Source organism: Zootoca vivipara, chromosome 7 (assembly GCF_963506605.1).
Source record: "Zootoca vivipara chromosome 7, rZooViv1.1, whole genome shotgun sequence".
NCBI classification, from domain to species: domain Eukaryota; kingdom Metazoa; phylum Chordata; class Lepidosauria; order Squamata; family Lacertidae; genus Zootoca; species Zootoca vivipara.
The window spans coordinates 49,222,819-49,243,701 of NC_083282.1; the positions used below are offsets into that span (position 1 = coordinate 49,222,819).

At 44.0% G+C, this 20,883-nt stretch overlaps 2 protein-coding genes across 7 annotated transcripts in view; both read right to left on the reverse strand.

Moving 5' to 3' along the window:
* KIF21B (kinesin family member 21B) overlaps nucleotides 1-4,487 on the reverse strand; it is a 72,312-nt gene extending 67,825 nt beyond the window's left edge. For all 5 annotated transcript variants that reach the window (XM_060277001.1, XM_060276998.1, XM_060276999.1 and 2 more), the window contains exon 1: nucleotides 4,205-4,487. In XM_060277001.1, the coding sequence (XP_060132984.1) occupies nucleotides 4,205-4,248 (44 nt within the window). In that variant the 5' untranslated portion in view covers nucleotides 4,249-4,487. The remainder of the gene's footprint in view (nucleotides 1-4,204) is intronic.
* An 8,669-nt stretch (nucleotides 4,488-13,156) lies between these two features.
* Nucleotides 13,157-20,883, reverse strand: part of CACNA1S (calcium voltage-gated channel subunit alpha1 S) — a 65,461-nt gene continuing 57,734 nt past the window's right edge. For both annotated transcript variants that reach the window (XM_060277002.1, XM_035122301.2), the window contains 2 exons: nucleotides 20,362-20,466; nucleotides 13,157-13,817 (listed from right to left, as the gene is read on the reverse strand). In XM_060277002.1, the coding sequence (XP_060132985.1) occupies nucleotides 13,653-13,817; nucleotides 20,362-20,466 (270 nt within the window). In that variant the 3' untranslated portion in view covers nucleotides 13,157-13,652. The remainder of the gene's footprint in view (nucleotides 13,818-20,361; nucleotides 20,467-20,883) is intronic.

Sequence of the window (20,883 nt, forward strand, 5' to 3'; positions counted from 1 at the left end):
GTATATCCTGCATCCATTTCAAATACTTGTGCTTTGCTCAGATGAATAAGAGTTCCAATGAATTATCTCAGAATTCTTAGCTCATCACTCAAGTAGATGTAGCCTTGTAGAGAATAATTTTGCTTTCTGAACATGTTTCTCTAAGTAAGCTAGCACACTGTACATATCTACATCAGAGTGCTTGAATATTGTCAAGAGGAGATCTATGAATCAATGGATGGAGATGTCAAATTCACTTTCTCAGGAAGGGAACCCAAGATACCCCTCAAAACTATCATCTGAAAACAGGCCAGATCAGCTTCAAATACAGGGGGAAGGCATTTAAGGTTTCATACTTCCCCAAATATATTCCAAGTCATTCCCTTCTTTCACATTTTTCAGTCGCGGTGTGAAGAATGAGCTCAGCTCTTGAGCACAAAGCATTTCTGATGTCTGCTTCAGTGACTGCTTAGAGCTTCTGAAAATCTATCCATCTATATGCATTGTTAGAAGAGTAAGAACTGGGCTTTCCTGTGGCCAGTTCCCAATGGAAAGGAGGGAGTGGAGGGAGAAGAAGATAGGAATGGCTGCATTTTCTGTATTGTTTGGGCAGGATGCAGCCTCAATTTGCCCTTAAAATAAACTTATTCCCCTCCCTTTAGTTTCTGAAATGGCCAACAGCAAAAGAAAAAAAAGCAGTTTCTACTGGATTCAGTCAAAACAGAGAGCAGACAAGGTAGGCTACCTTCTGTTTATAAAGAGCAGAATTGCACAGGTGGAACCAGAGAGAGTGTGAGGGGCAGGTGTCTGTCAAAGGCACAGGCAAGACCCCCACCTGTCTCTTCTCTCACTGGCCTTCTTACCTTAGCTCAGTCCCCTTCTCATCTCACCATACCTGCAGTTTGACAAACACTTTCAAATGAAATGAATGGTGCCCCTTGCCAATCCTCATGGCCCCCTGTTTAACTGAAACAGCACATCTTCCACTGCCTCGTTTCTTTGTTGTCTCCCCAGCGTCAAATTATAGAATGTGTTTAAAAATCTGTTGGAATTATGCAAATTAAGAAGGCTTGCATATATCTGCTTAAGTAAGTGCACTTGCAGAGGAGAGGAAAGATAAGGAGCTAAGATGAAAACCGAAGAATGACTTCCCCCTAACCTCAGGAAATCCTGCTCTGTCCCACTTGGCTTGAGAATGCACTCGACACAAGTCTAAGGTTCTCTCCGAACCACTAGCAATCTAGGGGTCCTGTGGCACCTTGAAGAACAGCACTGTTTTTATTGAGGTGTATGTTTTTGTAGACTAAAGCCCAGTTTGTTAGATGCCTGAAGTGAAATCTCAGTTAGGAGGTATATATACACACAAGATAAGAAAAATGTAAGGTTGGAGTTGAATGGCAATGACAAGGGCTTTTTGAAACTCATTAACCTTCAACTGACACCTTACATATTTTTCTCTTTTATGCACATACCTGCCAACGGAGATTTCACTTCATGCATCTTTGGTCCATGAAAACTTATGCAATGATAGATAGATGATAGATAGATGATAGATTGATTGATTGATTGATTGATGATGAAGAAGATAGATAGAGATAGAAATGTGTTAGTCTTTGACCACAGGACTCTTGGTTGATTTTGCTGCTATAGACTAACCCATGGCCATCCATTTGGAAAGCTGAACCATAAGGGCTAGAAACTTGGGATTGTTGAAAATAAAAGCTGAGTTTCTTAGGAGGAGAAGTATCTGCACCAAATAAGGAGCCCTGTGCTAGTGTGATGCAAATGTAGACACTAAATAGTCACAACACTAATAGGTAAAGCCTATTCCCCAGAGAGAAGTACCCCTGTCTGGAGCAATAATGCCAAAATCATATGTAAGATCTGATGCCTCCCCCTACACTCTGAGCAGAAAAAAGAAGAAGGGTCAATTTTCAGCACCAGGTCTGATGGACTTGAGGTCTGCCCAACTTTCTGTTTCATTATCTACACATACTCAGAGGCTCATCTGCTCAACCGAAAAACATTCTCCTGTATTCCTGCTACAGAAGAACACAAACTTGGCAAGGAGGAGGTGGCTTTGTAAACTATAATTCTCTCCTTTGACCTCTCCGCTTAAAACACCCAGATCTTGAGTATCTCAGAGATGCCCTACACACACATACAAAGGTTCTAAGGGCGGAGAGTTCACAAGCCAGGAAAGAGAGACAGGAAAACCACCCTGTTTTCACAGTCCTCAGGCCACTAGATTAATGGTCTTTGGACAAACCTGGCCAGATGGGAAGTGCTTGTGATCACACAGCAAGAGAATTCAGGATTCCCACCCCTCCATCCTTGCTTCTGTTTAACAATGGTATCCTGCTATGCAAGGAGCAAACAATACAAGGCTTCATTTCTCAGGCTTTTTTAAAGGTGCTCTGTCACCTTAGATTCAAAATGAAGAAGCCCAAACAGAAACCAGGTGAGTGTCTCTGCGGTAGTGGGCTCACCCACACTTGGCATGTCTGCTCTTAATACTGGGTTTTGCACACAAATGTGCCTCCCACCCTGACAGAGGCAATGAAGGGTTGCCAAAATGGCAGCTCCTGGTATCTGTGCTCAGCATACACTAGTCTGGTGTTTGGATAAATTCTCCCATCACCATTCCAATTCCATTTGACAAAGACCACTTAACGTCTCCAGATGACAGACTGCATTAGGATCTGAAGGCAATATCCTGAGATAGCCATGGCTAACCCTCCCCACTCCAAAACACAGCTTTCCCTGTGCAGAGCTCATGGACTCCACTGGTCACAGTGCCTCCGTTTCTTTTATTAAAGAGCCTTCAAATGCACACACACATCCAAAGGGCATACATCTTCAGTGGCAAGAGTCAATACAAAGGAAGAAACCTTGGGCAGTGTGCCACTGCATTAACACCGCCCCTCTCCTGCAGTGGGGAAGCAAATTGCCTGGTTTCGGGTGAACCGAAAGGGGAATGTTGTACCTGCAATGCAATTATTACTTTCACAAGAAGCAAAATTGCTAGGGAGCGACAGCATTTGGCAAAGTGGGGAGGGGGGGTGGAGAGAGAGAGCGAGATGGGCGTGAAGCAGTCCTGCCATTCACAGAAGACACTGCATAGGCAGATTCACCCCCAACCCCACCCTAAACGAAAGGATGATGCTCAAAAAGATATCAGGCACCTGCATATGGCAGATTAAAGCACAAACTCCGGTTAGAGGAAAAATGAACTGACAGCCAAACAAAACAGATTTCATTGTTGTTGGAGGGAGATAAGCGCTTAACAAGGGGAAGGAACCAGCTAGCCCGTATGGAAACCTGACAGCAGCGGATTTATCTGAAATATCAATAACCGGGATAAATGGAGTGTGCAAAGAGAGAGAGACAGAGACGTGGCTGAAAGGAAAGGCAGCAAAACGCAGAGCAAATGTGCAAAATACAGGATTTCCTTGTCTCTCTTGCTTTGACTTCAAAAAAAGAGGGGGAGGGGCAGCTTTAGGTCTCTTCAGGAGACAAATACTCCAAACCTGCTTCTTGCACATTACTTATGGAAGCAGCAGAAAATTGGCTTTTGCAGATAGAAACAGGATTTCCTTGTAAGAAGATGTTTGGGTTTAAACTCACAGGGTAAAAGAGGAGAGGCGAAAAGGAGAAGGAAAAAAAGGACGGTGTGAGGTGCGGTGGCCAAAATATTGATGTGGCTAATCACATGCGCATAAACACAGAGACTGATCAGCCCAGCAATTGGACAGTGCAGTCCCCCCGCTCCGCAGAGACAAAGAGGAACAGGACAATACGGATCGGATTGTGTGTGTGTGTGTGTGTGTGTGTGTGTGTGTGTGTGTGTGTGTGTCACACGCCACACAACCGGTAAAGCTCGCACACACACCCCTGCCTGCAGACGGAGGCGCGCGCCTCTCCCCAAGGATGCCCGTCTAACAGTCCCACAAACGCGGGTCCGTGAGCCAAGGGCAGAATCGTCGCTGTAGGCAAGTCAGCCCAGCCCACGACGCTTCCAAAAATGCCCATGTCACCTGAGGGAAGACCAGTGGCACAAGCTCCCCTCTGCCGTAAGGAGCCCCCCCCCCGCCCCCCGCCGGATCGGAATGAATGGACCGGCCTGCAGCGAGCGGCGCGAGGGACACCCCTTTGTCTGCGCCCACCTGCGCCGAACGTCTTTCTTTCCCAGCCCGCCCCCCTCGCTCTTTTTCGCCGAGCTCACCTCACGGCCACCTTGACGGTGCAGCTGTCCCCCTGGGCGGCCATGCCTTCCTCCTTCTCGTTCTCCTCCTTCTCCACCTCCTCCTCTGCCGCCTCCCCGCGCCGCAGCAGAGCGCTGCCCCTCAACCACCATGGGGCCGGGGCCGAGACGAAGCTGAGGCGGCGACTCGGCTAAGAAGAGCGCAAGGCGCGGAGGCCGCCTGGGGCAGGCGAGGGCATGCTGGGCGGCGGCGGCTGCTCTTCCTACGGCCAGCCGCGCTCTCTCGCTTCCTGCCTGGGAGAGGAGGCAGCGGCAGCGGCAGCGGCGGCGGCGGCGGCACGCAAAGCTACGCAGCGCCCTTCTCCCTCCTGCCCGCCCCGCGGCAGTAGCGGGACTGCTGAGGGAGCCCGCGCAGCAAGCGAGCCTCGAGCTCCCCAGCGCAGGGGGCGGGGAGGGGGACGGGCGCCGAGAACGTCGCCCCCCGCCCCTTCCGTCGAGGAAAAAGGTGGAGGAAGGATTCATTCGGATTTGGGGCGGTGGGAGGAGAAAGCCGGGGGGTGGGGCGCACTACCATTAGGACTCAGTTCGGAGGTATGGATGGACTGGAGAGCGTGCTCTCCACGCAGTTAGTGGTTTAAAAAAACAAAACACCAACAAAAAGTCATTTAAAGACGGGGCGGGTTTTTAGTGAGGCATAAGCTTTCGCGAGCTGCAGCCCATTTCGTCTCTTAAGCATGTGCAGAGTGCCTTGATTTACCCGTCCCACAGCCGCCCATGGTGCATTCAAAGAAGAGCCGAAATGAGGTTGAAAGTTGCCACGAATTTCAAGTGCGAGCACATGGATCGTGGGACTGTCCCTCACAAATGTGTGTGCGTGTGCGCGCGCAAACCGGGTGCAATGCGGAGTAAGAGGAGTGAAGCTGCAGGACAGAGCTTTTGTGCTCTGAAAAGGTATGATGCGAATCTCCCCTAAATTCAGCGCTATGGATAAACTGAGACGGCAATCGTAATTCCATGGGAATCATTGCCTTTGGACTCAATGTGGCTTACTTCTGAGTAGGCCCCTGCGGTGTGGAGATGCCCAGCAGCCTTTTCTCTTACTGATGTGTGTAAGAGATGTGAACTGTGTTAAATCCTAATAAGGGGGCGGGGGGGGGGGAGAGACACTTAAGTTCAGGGCAGTTGGAGCTTGAGAAAGAGTCTCTTCTGTCCCCTACTGGCCACATATGGCCAAGCTGCCTGCCTTGTATCCTAAATAACTAAACAAAAGTCCCCTCTTTTAAATGATGCTCTAAACCAGCATTGGTCAGCCACCTGGTGCCCTCCAGATGCTGCGTGGGGCTGATGGGAGCTGGAGTCCAACAACATGTGCAGGAACACAGATTCCCCCATCTCTGATGCAGGTGGCCTTTCTCCATTTCTGTGAGCATGGGAGGGATGCTTATTTGCCCGGGAAGAGGGAATGCATGTGTGTATATGTAAGAGTGCCCAGTCGTTAGTAACTGGGACTGGAAACCTGTGCCTGCACACATTTCTGCTTTTTATTTATCATATTTATTGATCACTTGGTGTCCTACTAGTTGCAGTGAGTGGGAGAAGTGTGCAGGCAACACCACTAGGGAGATAATAGATAAGGGAAGCCAAGGCTGAACAAGAAACACACATGCATGTTCTCCAGATTGGGTACTAGCAAATCTTTTAGTGCATCTCTACCTATCATGTTTCTTCTTCATCTCACAATAGGATAAATGAATGTGATTGACGAGTTCTTTGTAGGTTAATTAAAAGCCAGAGGCTCTGGCTAGTGTGTTTCTGTTTAAGATGTTATAAATAATTTGTTTCAAGCAGTCATATTGGCTGGGGTATCCTTCTGTTTCCCTTAGCTTGTCTTCTTGTAAGGCAAGCAATGTTGAAATCCTCGTTTATGATGACCATTATAGCCAGCTGGCTAAGCTGGTTATGTTCCTTCCTGGGGAGTAATTAATAGCTCCCTTTCACATTTAAATACTGAGCCTTTGTATTGATGGATCACAGAAAGCCCTGCTGAGAAGAAAGAGAGAGATATGGTAATGGGGCCAGTATCAGTTCCTGGCATCCTTGGCAGCTGCCAGGGCCCCAGAAGGGTCACTGCTTATAGCTGCCCTGGAAAGCTGGACCCAGGACAGGGATAGGAAACCTGTGGCCCTCCAGATGTTATTGGATTATGGCTCTCATTGGGCAGGACCACTGGCCAAATGAGGCACAGCTTTAGGCTTTCCCATTACCCAAACATTTTAGATGGTATTTTAGGAGTTCTTTAGTTTTATGTCTTTAGTCTGATCTATAGGTTGTTGATCCCCTTCATGGATCAATGCCTTGTCGTGGCTTGAATAACTCAGAGAAGCTATGAGCTATGCCATGCAGGGCCACCCAAGATGGACAGGTCATAGTGGAGAGTTTTGACTAAACATGATCCACCTGGAGAAGGAACTGGCAAGCCACTCCAGTATCCCTGCCAAGAAAACTCAATGGACAAAGACAAAGGCATATAAAAGTTATGACGCTGGAAGATGAGCCCCTCAGGTCGGAAGGCGTCCAACATGCTACTGAGGAAGAGTGGAGGACAAGTACAAGTAGATTCAGAGCTGATGAAGCAGCTGGGCCAAAGCCGAAAGGTCGCTCAGTTGCGGATATGCCTGGAAGCGAAAGGAAAGTCCAATTCTGTAAAGAAAAATATTGCATAGGAACCTGGAATGTAAGAACCATGGATGAAGGTAAGCTGGATGTGGTCAAAAATGAGATGGCAAGAATAAATATTGACATCCTGGGCATCAGTGAACTAAAATGGAAGGGAATGGGTGAATTCAGTTCGGATGACTATCATATCTACTACTGTGGGCAAGAATCCCGTAGAAGAAATGGAGTGGCCCTCACAGTCAACAAAAGAGTGGCAAAAGCTGTACTGTGATGCAATCTCAAAAATGACAGAATAATCTCGATGCGAATCCAAGGCAGACCTTTTAACATCACAGTAATCCAAGTTTATGCACCAACTACCGGTGCTGAAAAAAGTGAAATTGACCAATTCTATGAAGACTTACAACACCACCTAGAAATGACACCAAAGAAGGATGTCCTTCTCATTACAGGGGAATGGAATGCTAAAGTAGGGAATCAAGAGATAAAAGGAACAACTGGCAAGTTTGGCCTTGGAGTTCAAAATGAAGCAGGGCAAAGGCTAATAGAGTTCTGTCAAGAGAACAAGCTGGTCATCACAAACACTTTTCCAACAACACAAGAGACGACTCTACACATGGTATCACCAAATGGGCAGCATCGAAATCAGATTGCTTATATTCTCTGCAGCCAAAGATGGAGAAGCTCTGTACAGTCAGCAAAAACAAGACCTGGAGCTGACTGTGGCTCAGATCATCAGCTTCTTATAGCAAAATGCCAGCTTAAACTGAAGAAAGTAGGAAAAACCACTGGGCGAGTAAGATACAATCTAAATCAAATCCCTTATGAATACACAGTGGAAGTGAGGAACAGGTTTAAGGATTTAGATTTGGTGGACAGAGTGCCTGAAGAACTATGGATGGAGGCTCGTAACATTATACAGGAGGCAGCAACGAAAACCATCCCAAGGAAAAGGAAATGCAAGAAAGCAAAATGGCTGTCCAATGAGGCCTTACAAATAGCGGGGGAGAGGAGGCAAGCAAAATGCGAGAGAGATAGTGAAAGATACAGGAAACTGAAAGCAGATTTCAAAAAAATAGCAAGGAGAGACAAGAGGGCCTTCTGAAATGAGCAATGCAAAGAAATAGAGGAAAACAATAGAATGGGGAAAACCAGAGATCTGTTCAAGAAAATTGGAGATATGAAAGGAACATTTCGTACAAAGATTACCATAATAAAGGACAAAAGTGGTAAAGACCTAACAGAAGCAGAAGACATCAAGAAGAGGTGGCAAGAATATACAGAGGAATTATACCAGAAAGAAATTGAGGTCTCGTACACCCCAGGTAGTGTGGTTGCCGACCTTGAGCCAGACATCTTGGAGAGTGAAGTCAAATGGGCCTTAGAAAGCACTGCTAATAACAAGGCCAGTGGAAGTGATGATATTCCAGCTGAACTATTTAAAATTTTAAAAGATGATGCTGTTAAGGTACTACACCCAATATGCCAGCAAGTTTGGAAAACTCAGCAATGGCCAGAGGATTGGAGAAGATCAGTCTACATCCCAATCCCAAAGAAGGGCAGTGCCAAAGAATGCTGCAACTACCACACAATTGCGCTCATTTCACACGCTAGCAAGGTTATGCTCAAAATTCTACAAGGCAGGTTTAGGCAGTATGTGGACCGAGAACTCCCAGAAGTGCTAGCTGGATTTCGAAGGGGCAGAGGAACCAGAGACCAAATAGCAAACATGCGCTAGATTATGGAGAAAGCTAGAGAGTTCCAGAAAAACGTCTACTTCTGCTTCATTGACTATGCAAAAGCCTTTTACTGTGTCGACCACAGCAAACTATGGCAAGTTCTTAAAGAAATGGGAGTGCCTGATCACCTCATCGGTCTCCTGAGAAATCTCTACGTGGGACAGCTACAGTTAGAACTGGATATGGAACAACTGATTGGTTCAAAATTGGGAAAGGAGTACGACAAGGTTGTATATTGTCTCCCTGCTTATTTAACTTATATGCAGAATTCATCATGCGAAAGGCTGGACTAGATGAATCCCAAGCCGGAATTAAGATTGCCGGAAGAAATATCAACAACCTCAGATATGCAGATGACACAACCTTGATGGCAGAAAGTGAGGAGGTATTAAAGAACCTTTTAATGAGGGTGAAAGAGGAGAGCGCAAAATATGGTCTGAAGTTCAACATCAAAAAAACCAAGATCATGGCCACTGGTCCCATCACCTCCTGGCAAACAGAAGGGGAAGAAATGGAGGCAGTGAGAGATTTTACCTTCTTGGGCTCCTTGATCACTGCAGACAGGGCCGTCTTAAGTATATTTGGCGCCCTGGCGCCATGGTGCAACAGATCCCTCCGGCGCCCCCGCCCCGTTTCCCAGCGCGGCGGGTGGGCGGAGCTGCGCGGCCAGCCGGCCGGGTGCAGCACACAGCGCGGCTGCCGGAAGTGCAGCTCCGCGGCGGGTGGGTGGGCACAGCTCCGTAGCGGGCAGGAAGGCGCAGCTGTGCAGCGCCCCCCTGGGGGGAGGGCGCCCTGGTGTCCTGCGCCACCCAGCCTAGCCATAGGGCTGGCCCTGACTGCAGATGGTGACAGCAGTCACGAAATTAAAAGACACCTGCTTCTTGGGAGAAAAGCCATGACAAACCTAGACAGCATCTTAAAAAGCAGAGACATCACCTTGCCGACAAAGGTCCATATAGTTAAAGCTATGGTTTTCCCAGTAGTGATGTATGGAAGCGAGAGCTGGAGGATTTTGAATTATGGTGCTGGAGGAGACTCTTGAGAGTCCCATGGACTGCAAGAAGATCAAACCTATCCATTCTGAAGGAAATCAGCCCTGAGTGCTCACTGGAAAGACAGATCCTGAAGTAGAGGCTCCAATACTTTGGCCACCTCATGTCATGAGAAGAGAAGACTCCCTGGAAAAGATCCTGATGCTGGGAAAGATGAAGGGCACTAGGAGAAGGGGACGACAGAGGACAAGATGGTTGGACAGTGTTCTCGAAGCTACGAACATGAGTTTGACCAAACTGCGGGAGGCAGTGGAAGACAGGAGTGCCTGGCGTGCTCTGGTCCATGGCGTCACGAAGAGTCGGACACGACTAAATGACTAAACAACAACATAGGTTGTTGATGGCTGTTTGTTTCTTTGTTTAAATATAACGCCAGTGCCCTGAAATCTTCTGGTGAAGGGCAGTTTAAAATGTTTTAAATAAAATAAGTGCATTTACATAAATGTCAGGTGGTTGGTATTAACTATTAATTAGCATGTTGATTTTTTTTTTTAACTTTTAGATAGTTATTTCTAACAGTCTTTTACTGATAATTCTACGGTTTTATTCTTTTTGTAAAATGTTCTGAGGTTTTAGTACAACAAAGCTGTATATAAATCTTGTGATTTTCTCTGAACGTTTATACTTTTGTAGCTCCCAACTGCAAATCCAGAGCTTCAAGACCTTTATCCTTTGTCAACATCCAACGGATGTATTTTATTGTTATTGCACTGTGTGTATATGATGAATTGGTCAGTGTTTCACAAGCACTAACTGTATGATGGCTGGATTCATTATCTTTATTGTACTGCATGACGGACTAACCTCTTTCTGATTGCTTAAGGATGCCTTTTTATGGGATGCTTAATTTTGAATGCCTAATGCCAGCTGGCAAAAATACTAACCTCGAATGATGGCGGAAATGATGGAGCATTTCCATCTCTGTTTAATGATAACTGGTTGTCAACATGCATCTTCTCAGTGAAGGCTAAGTGGACTATATATTGGCATCTCTAGCTTCTATCACAACGTTGATTCTGCACAAATGTGCTGCAAAGTCTTCTCAGCAAAGTGTTTTAATCAGTTGAGAGAAAAACTCTAGACAGCCTTTGGGGAGGGAATGACTTTGACAAGTCAAAGGAGGAAAGTTGATCATAATTTGCCTTGACATAAAGAGCACAATTGATTGATTTCCTTGCTTAAACAACAGATACTGTACTTTGCTTAAACGGCGGATACTGAAGAGTCCATTCAATTCCAAATTTACCCCCAACCCAAACAAAAAAACTTCGCTGTTTATTTGGTAGTACGGTACTTATCAAAAGCTGCTCTGTACAAATGAGGCTTGATAAACTGGCTTCGCATCTCACATCCACCTTTGCTGTCTAATGTTAAAAACTGTTAATGGTGAAGTCAGCGTAAAGGAAGGAATGGTGGCAACAGAGACTGTGGCAGATTGCAGGAATGATGATGAGATGCAGGGCTTTTTCAGGGGGAACTCAGTTCTGGCACCTCTCATGTGGGCTCTGGAACATCTCAAGGGAGTCCCAGCACCTCTCTGGTGGGTGCCATTGCCGTTCTAAAGGGGGGCATTGATGGTGAGTTCTGACACCTCCTTTTCTAGAAAAATAGCACTCTTACTAGACTCCTCTTGCCATTTGCTTCTTTTTCTAACTGTAATTTGTAATTAAATGCTTTGAAATGGAAACAATTTATTGGACAGCTGGGCTTGTAACTAGTCCTCATTGCTCCAGGGTGGTTCAGGATCCCTGGTTGGCTATAGCAGAGTTTGGCCTCCAGAGGGAAGAGGATTTTCTTTAAGCACCCTAGAGAGAATCCTCTCCAGCTCAATATTCACAATGGCTTGGCTGTGCATTCTGCTTCCTAGCAGCCCTTTATCCACCCCCCCCCTTTTTTTTACTTGACAAATAAAAGCCCTGAGAGCGACCAGGCTCTATTGATTCAGCACCTCTCCGGGGATGCATAATTCCTCCGTATTTTAATATCTATTAGCGTTGAGATGAAGCCAGTTGTGTGGAAGGAGCTGGCTGCTGAGATTGTGTTGGGCTGACACAAGGGCTTTAAAAAGCAGGATATATTAGGAGGTGGGGCGTCGTGGCACAAGAGGCACACCAGGCAGGAGCAGCTTTTGTTGTCTGCAGAAGTGGTAACAGAATTTAGCTGCTTCTCTCCACTCCACCCCAGGAGCGTTTATAGCAGTAGCACCAACTGCCAAGGGGGGGAAAGAGCCTACGTCTCTGACTTTTATAGCTCAATCTGCAGCAATCAGCAAGGTAGCCTTTTCATATCATAGAGATAAACATTATCCCCTACTAATGTCTGCAGATCAAGCTGCTGTTAAAGGCACAGGATAGCAGGCAAAAAAAGAGGTTGTAGCTTTATTATAAAGTCATAGAAAAGAGCACTGGGTCAGATACCCTTCCTCAAAGTTTTCACACACCCCATGTGGACTGAAGAGCTAAGCTAAGTGCAGTGGGTAGACTATATCTCAGGAAGAACAATGTTCAAATCCTCCCATAGCCTTGAAGATCACTGGATGACCTTGAGATGGTCACGTTTGAGGCTGTGGGTTTTGTTTCTGTCTGTTATTTCAATGAGGCCCATTTATATCCGGTAGCATCAGGCTCTAGAGAAGCTGTCTGGTTCTGACTCATACTGTCTTTGAAGACAGAACCATAGTCAGTGATACTTTGCAGCTCAGGATTGCATCATACACTTTCAGATTTGTGAAGATTTGCTGTCCAGCTCTTCAGATTTACATCTTTGTATGGCTGTCACTGTGGTTCTAGGAATTTAGTCCTTACGGCAGTAGAGGCATGACTAAGTCAACATTTTGCAGATGAAAATTTCTGAAACTCATTGTGCCCTGAAGGATTGCTTCTTCCCCTTTTGAATGTTGCTGGTCCCACTTTATTATTTCACCCATTAATCAACTCCAGAAACACACAGGGGGGCAATCTTGGGGGCTGCACCTAACAACAAAATTCCTTGTACATATAATTATAGAATTCTAATTCAAAGACCAGGACAAGTGGTAAGTTTGATAGCATTATATGTATATTTAAAGACAGTGTGAATCAGAACTCTACAACTTTTCTAAGAGCCAGACTTTCAAAGCATTCTTGACTTGCCAAATCCCTAGCCCAAACTAGGGATTGTTTGTGTGATTTAATTAAACATGCTGATGTGCAATTATTGGTGTAAATCGCTATGAACCTAGGAATAACGTGGGCTAGAATTCTAAATGAATACACACTCAAATCTTCCAATATCTGTTAGCAGGCTAGCTAGATAATTCAGAAACTCTACAAAATTCAGCAACAAAATCCTTCATTCCTATTTTTGAGGTGTAGGTATGTGAGAGAGTGCGTAACAGTGTTTAGATTTTAATGCTTTCACTCTATTGCTGTATTTTTATTGCTTTTACCTGTTTGTAAGTCAGCCTGGAAAATTTTTGTTTTTTTAAAGTGAGGTGTAAAATTTCAAATAAGCGAATAAAATAATCATTCCTGGTTCTTTCAGTTTATTAAAAGTGCTAGCTTTTCATCATTTTTCCTTTCTGTCCAAAACAATGTAATCAAAGGGCACTTTTCAAGATGTTTAACAGATGAAGTGAATTCGCTAGGTAGGAGGGATCTTTGATATTAAATATTGGGAATATCTGGTGATCTATCATCTAGCTTGTATGCTGTCGATCTCATGAGAGCAAGGAGACTCTTCTGGGAGAAACACCTGGGGAGTCCTATTTCTAAAAAAAAATCTCCTCCTTTGACAGCCAAGGAAAATAGTTTTCCCTCTGCCATATTTTCCATTAGCCTGTTATGCTGCGGATGGCAACCAGTCAGGGATTGCTGTGAGCAGGTAAGGCAGTGTTTTCATTGTAACCACCCGAAAGAAGACAAACGGGTAGCACTGTATAGCAGCCCTGCTGGGGGGAAAAGAGATAAGGCTGGGGGCAAGATCTCACAGTCTGGAATTTGGAATGGCCATGCAATGAGCCTTTTACAAAGATGTAATTGAGTCGGTTTCCCTTCTCTTCAACAAGGCAGCCGCAGTCTCCTCCACCTCAGTCACCTCCACCTGGAAGGCAGCAGCCATCTCATTTCTTGCCAGTTTCAGGAACGAATAGTCTTCAGCCAGGGATTCAAGTCCTCCAGAACTCAGAGCCTGCGGGAGAAGAAATGGAAACCCATGCAATTAATGTCAATGCATTTCAGTGGAAGAGAAGCACCAAAAACAGTGTAGAAAATAGCCCAGTTATTCCCAGACTAAATAAATGTGTCAGTTCTGTTCTGTATGGATCCATGCTAATGGTGGTGATTTTTCACTCCCATTTCAGACTGAATTCTCTGACATCCCTATTTCCCCTCTTCAACATCCCATTCTGTCCCTTCCCTTTGTGGGTAAATGCCAGGATCTGTCCAGGTCTTCTTAGGCCCCTATGCCTGGGCAGGACGTCTGGAACACCTTCAGCATACACCCGGGAATCATGGACTCATAACTGGGCTTTATGAGCACCAAATCAGCAGTGAACAGCAGAAGCATTTGTAGAGGTTTCAAAACATTCCTCATTTATTTCTATTAACTACTGCATATTTACAGATCTGGCTTTGTGAGTGTTACAGCCTCTCACTTAGCCATCTTGTCTACAGAAGATATTAAACTGCACACAGCACACAGCAGAGAGCAGAGTCAGGAATGAAAAACAACAAAGTAACAATTCCTAACTGTTCCCTCCCAACAGCAGATATCACCAGATTTTCAGAATGGGAGGGGTGAAAATGCTCACAACCTCCCCCTTTTCATTCTGACCATTATGAAAATCTAGCACAAAAGCAATTTCTTTACATATATACCAAGTTGTTCCTTATTAACAGCTTTAGTCAAAGCATCAGCAGGTATTTCTTTCCCTGGCATATATGAGACTTTTACAACTCCTTTCTGAATGCATTCTCTGGCACGGTGCAATTTGATTAGCAAATGTTTTGTTCTTTGCTTGCACCCTTCTGAATGGATTAGTTCTATGCAGGCTTTGTTGTCCTGATAAACTTGAACTGGACAACAAATTTTTACTCTCATATCCTCACATAGTTGCAACAACCACTCTACATTCATGAGGGAAAAATTTAAAGCGTTGAGTTCTGCTTCACATGAACTCATGCTTATTGTTGCCTGTTTCTTACAAGACCAATCAAATAGGCACTGATTGTACAAATAACACACACCTGAGGTGCTCTTGCCATCAGTTGTATCACTACCAAAACTGGCATCGGCATAGATCTCAAGACCTCCAGATTTTTGGCTAGTAAGCTTCAACCTGTAATGCATAGTGCCTTTTAAATACCTAACTATGCGTTTCAGTGCCTTCCAGTCTTGCACTGTAGGTTGATTTACATATCTGCTGAGCAAATTTACGCTAACAGCAATGTCTGGTCTTGTGCACCTTGCTATAAAACTAAGTTTACCCAAAACACTTCTGAACAATGTAGTGTCAGGAAAAACATTAGCATTAGTATCATGTTGGTACCCTGTGACCATGGGGGTGTCTACAGAATTGGCATCTGTCAGATTTAATTTTTCAATCACATCATTGATCTTACGTGATTGATGCAGCAAAACATCACCTTGCTTATTTCTCTCTACTTCCAGTGAGAGATAATTGCTGACTTCCCCTAGGTCTTTCATATCAAAATGCTTTTGCAGTTTTGCAAGAGTGGTTTTGTAAATATTTGCATCCTTCCAGAAAAACAAAATATCATCCACAAAACAAATGCAGTACAATTTGTGCTGGTTAGATTCTTTAACAAAAACACAAGAATCAGCCTTTCCTTGCTGGAAACCTAAGGAAAACAGCACTTCTGTCAGCTTAGTGTGCCAGCATCGAGCACTTTGTTTTAGACCATACAGGGATTTTTTTAATTTACACACCATTCCCTTTTTTATCTGCACTCCGTCTGGCGGTGACATGTAAATACTCTCATTGAGAATTCCGTACAAAAACGCAGTATTTACGTCGTGATGAGATATGGTCATGCCCTCTTCTGCAGCAATTTTCATCAACAGCCTAACTGTCTCAAATTTGACTGTCGGTGAATATGTCTCATGATAGTCCTGATCAGGAACTTGAGAAAAACCACGTGCAACTAATCTGGCTTTATATCTGACCACTTTACCAGTCTGATCAGTCTTGGTTTTGTAAATCCACCTGCTGTCTACAAGTTTCATGCCTGGTTCTACTGGAACCAATTCCCACGTGTCATTTTGCTTTAGGGAATTCAATTCAGCTTTCATGGCATTAAGCCAAGGTTCGGCATCTTTTTCAGGTAAATTTTGAACCTCTTTGTAGTTAGTTGGTTCAAAAACTGAGTTTGGATTGCTAGTGACAGCCATATCTGAAATAGCAGCTTTAGCAAATTCTTTAGAAAATCGTTTAGGTGCTTGTCCCTTGGTAGTTCTCTCAGATCTACGCAATACTCTGGGATCCTCTGGGTCTGGTTCCTCCTCCTTGGGAGAATGGTGACCTGTATCTGGCAAAGATTCTACCTCTAGATCAGTGTCAGACCCATCTGATTTCTTAAAAGAGGTCTTTTCATTCTGATCATCTGTATCAGTGTCAGAATCTGTGCTACCATCAGCATCAATTACAGGTTTTGCCTCTTTGTTAATTGGTTTCACCACCTCATCATCTGAAATGGGATGACATTGAAAAATGCCAACTTTGTCCCATTTTGGATTACAATCCATGCTTCTGGTCAGCCTAATTGTGTTTGTGTCTGTCATCAGCACACGATAAGAACCTTTTTCATAACCTAGAAAAATGCCATGTTGACCAGATTTGCTCAGTTTGTCACCTTGCAGAGTGTGCACCCAAACTTCAGAACCGAAAATTTTTAAATGTTTTACAAACGGTTTCCTTTTGAACAGCATTTCGTATGGGGTGCAATCAATGGCTGATTGATACCTGCGGTTGTAAATATAGGTGAAACACGATAGAGCTTCAGCCCAGAAGGGGTTGGGTAGGCCTGAATCATGCAACAGAGTTTTAATTCCTTGTTGCAAGGTCTGGTTTACTCTTTCACATAAACCATTCTGCCATGGAGATCTGGGCGTGGCAGTCATGTGCTCTATGCCCTGTTCTGCAGTAAAGTTTTCAAACTGTTCTGAACAAAATTCTCCACCCCTGTCAGTGAAAAGACAACGTACATGCTCATCGTGAACATTCCTGAGCCATGCACAAAATTTTTGAAACTTAGAGAAGGCTTCAGACTTCTTTTGTAACATATAGACCCAAACATATCTAGAATAGGCATCTATCAGAACCAAAAAATAACATGAGTTTCCTCTAGAGAGCGCTAGAGGTCCAACCAAGTCTGCATGCACAATCTCATAAGGTTTCTTAACCTCCCTCCCAGATTTTGTACCTTTGGGAGCTTGCTTAATTTTGTTCTCTGCACATGAGACACATTTCATATGATAAGGACACTTTTGAACTTTCATGCCCTCAACCATATTTTGCATTTTACCTACTGCCTGGAAATGCAAATGACCAAACAAACGATGATAATCATGAATACAATGGTTATGCAATTTCTCATTCTTATCTACTGATATATTACAGCACGCCTTTTCAGTTTCTTTAGTTGCTCCAGCAGCTGTACCTGTAACAAAAGGCAATACATATAAACCATCAACACACTTAGCATAAAGAATGAGTTTGTTGTCTCGAAGAATTTCACACCGAGAGTTTGCAAACACCACTTTAAATCCTTGAGCGTCTAGCTGAGAAACACTCAAGAGATTATCCTGCAAATGAGGAGCATACATAACATTTTTAACTGTTGCATTAAGGCTCTGCAAAGAAACCGTTCCCTGAGCCAAACTTTTAATAGTCGTTCCATCCGCTTGATGAATTGCTCCTCCCTGTTTCTCAAGATGAAGAAAGAGATTTTTATCATTGGCCACGTGCCTTGTGGCTCCTGAGTCGACAACAAAAACAGAACGTGTGAGTTGATTAGAACTGCGTGAAATCAAAGCCTTTGATGCAGCTGGCCCTTGGGGTTTTCGGCCTCCTCCCCCTTTGCCTTTGAAGTTGCCCTTCTTCTTTGAAGAGTTTTTACACTGATTTTTAAAATGGCCGACCTCTCCGCAAGAAAAACAGCGGCGCATTTTAAGAGCTTTTGCAACACTTTCACTTTCCCCTGTTGAAGGCTTGTAGGCATTTCCAACAGCCTTGTCCCTGCTTTCTCTAGCAGTCTGTCTGCGATCCCACTCATTCAAGAGCACGCTAGACACATAATCTTCTGTTAGACGGTCATTGGGCAAAGACGACAATTGAGCAGCTACAGCATCATAAGATTCATCCAAACTGTTTATGATAAGCATTGCAAAAACAGCTTCTGAAATATTTAAGTCTCGCTGGACAAGATCCTGTCTGAGACGTTTTAATTGGGCTAGATGGCTGGGCAAATCACCATCTTTCTGCAATTCCAGCCTACACAGCTTTTTAAAGAAAAGCACACTGGATCCTGCATTTTGTCTTAGATGCATATCTCGAAGTTTATTCCAAACAGCCCGTGCAGTCTGCTGGTTCTCCAAGTTGACCAACAACTGGTCCTGGACACTCAGAATAATTGTCCCCCTGGCTCTCATGTCTGCCTCATGCCACGCTGGCCATCCATCATCATCCTCATTAGGGGGGTCATCTTCTATAATATGGTAAAGCTTTTCCCTTTGTAAAAGTGCTTTCATTTTGACCTGCCATGTAGGATAGGTCTCTGGTGTAAGGAGAGGAAAAGATAGAGACATCTGGCCAGAATGTGCAGAAGCCATGCCTGTGTTTAGTTAACAGCAAGACACTTCCCTTCATGCACCCCAAATACTCTTGACTCTCTCAGCAACTTCTCTCCCCACTCAGCACAATTAACAGGCAAACTGGAAAAGCGTCTCTGCTGTCTTCCTGGCAGCCAGCAACATACCTTTTCTGTAAATCAAACAGCAGCTTGAAAAACAGCTTCAGCTCACAGCTCAACTCCGATGTGCAGCATCAGATGGAAATGGATCAGAAACATCCAATTATCCAACCATCAATAGCCATCTGCAACCATCAGCCTGCTACCAGCAACCATCCGCCTGCTACCATATGTGGGTAAATGCCAGGATCTGTCCAGGTCTTCTTAGGCCCCTATGCCTGGGCAGGACGTCTGGAACACCTTCAGCATACACCCGGGAATCATGGACTCATAACTGGGCTTTATGAGCACCAAATCAGCAGTGAACAGCAGAAGCATTTGTAGAGGTTTCAAAACATTCCTCATTTATTTCTATTAACTACTGCATATTTACAGATCTGGCTTTGTGAGTGTTACAGCCTCTCACTTAGCCATCTTGTCTACAGAAGATATTAAACTGCACACAGCACACAGCAGAGAGCAGAGTCAGGAATGAAAAACAACAAAGTAACAATTCCTAACTGTTCCCTCCCAACAGCAGATATCACCAGATTTTCAGAATGGGAGGGGTGAAAATGCTCACACCCTTGACCCTGTCTCAAACCCCAACCACTTCCAATGAACTTGTGTGTGATGCCCACAGCTGTACCTCCTGCAATGATACATTGGGCAATAGATATTGGTCATAATATAGATAGTATCTGAAGAAGTGTGTATCTGAAGAAGTGTGCATGCACACGAAAGCTCATACCAATGACAAACTTAGTTGGTCTCTTAAGGTGCTACTGGAAGGAATTATTGTTTTAAAAATAATATAGATATGGAACCATGGGAACGATTGTGGAACATGGTTATAAAATTTACAGGATGTTATGGTCTAAGAGAAAATTATATGAAAATGATGTATCGATGGTACCTAGCACCAAGAAATTTGCAAAAATGTATAAATCCAAATCAAATAAGTATTGGAAATGTCAAGAGAAAGAAGTTGCAGGTAGCTAGCCGTGTTGGTCTGACATAGTCAAAACAAAGCAAAACAAAAAATTTCATTCCAGTAGCACCTTAGAGACCAACTAAGTTTATCATAGGTATGAGCTTTCGTGTGCATGCACACTTCTTCAGATACCTTTCAGAGAAAGAAGGTTATTTTTTATCATATTTGGTGGTCTTGTAGTAAGGCTAACTTGGAAATGATATATAATGAATCGAAAAATATGTTTAAAATAACATTTGTAAAAACAAACAAACCCAGAAGCTTTCCTTTTGAGAATTATAGAGACAGAACTACCCAAACTGTAAAGAAATTTATTCATGTGTGTGACTACAACAGCAAGAATGTTACTTGCCCCAAAAATTGAAAGAACAAGAAGTCCCAGCAAAAGAAGAATGGATACCAAAACTTATGGAATATGCAGAAATGGCGAAACTTGCCGGAAGAATAAGAAATCAAGATAAAAAACTTTTAATAAAATAATGGAAATGGTTTATTGAATATTTACAAACAAACTGTAAACAGATAAGAACATTGGCAGGATTACTGTAATAACCTGCAGTTTCATAAGAGTATATATTTAAATTAGATGAATAAATGAGCAAATTAAGTTAATTTGGATATGCAGAAAATATTAAAAATAAATTTAAGGAACTGCAGAAAGAGGAGGAAGGAAGTCAAGTTTTGAAATGTTAAAAGGATTGTAAGGTTATTGAAATGTATAAAACTGAAAATCATAAATAAAATATTTTTTTAAAAACAACAGCTGTACCTCTTGGATGAGCTGAATGGAAGCAGGAGTAGAGGTTTCCATGCTCCTTAGCGCATTTCTTTCATTGCTGCTTGTAGATGGTGACCCTTCGCCATTATCGGACTCCTGTTGTGAGCCAATGGGGTAAATTGCATGGAAACAAGACCTGATCGATCTGAGTGGCATCATCCACCAACTTCTTTATTACCCAGAGTGCAGCAGGCCCTGCCAACGGCAGCCTGTGTGCCCTCCCTGCCCCCGTCCCGGTGACCTTCCTCATTAAGATTGTATTCCCCTTGATCCTGAGGCATAATTTGCGGACGGACATATCTACAGTGAGTTAAAATACTGTTCATATAAGGTTGCCAGGTGTATGCATAAAATATGGCTTGGATAGTTGGATATGCTATGATGTTCTTCCCCACTTTGAGTTTCATCTGATATTGGAAGAGGAGACAGACAGAAGTGCTTATCCTCTAATGGAGATGGCCTGGCACAACCTCAACATCAAATGAAGTGTGTTTACTGCAAGTAGGTGCATCT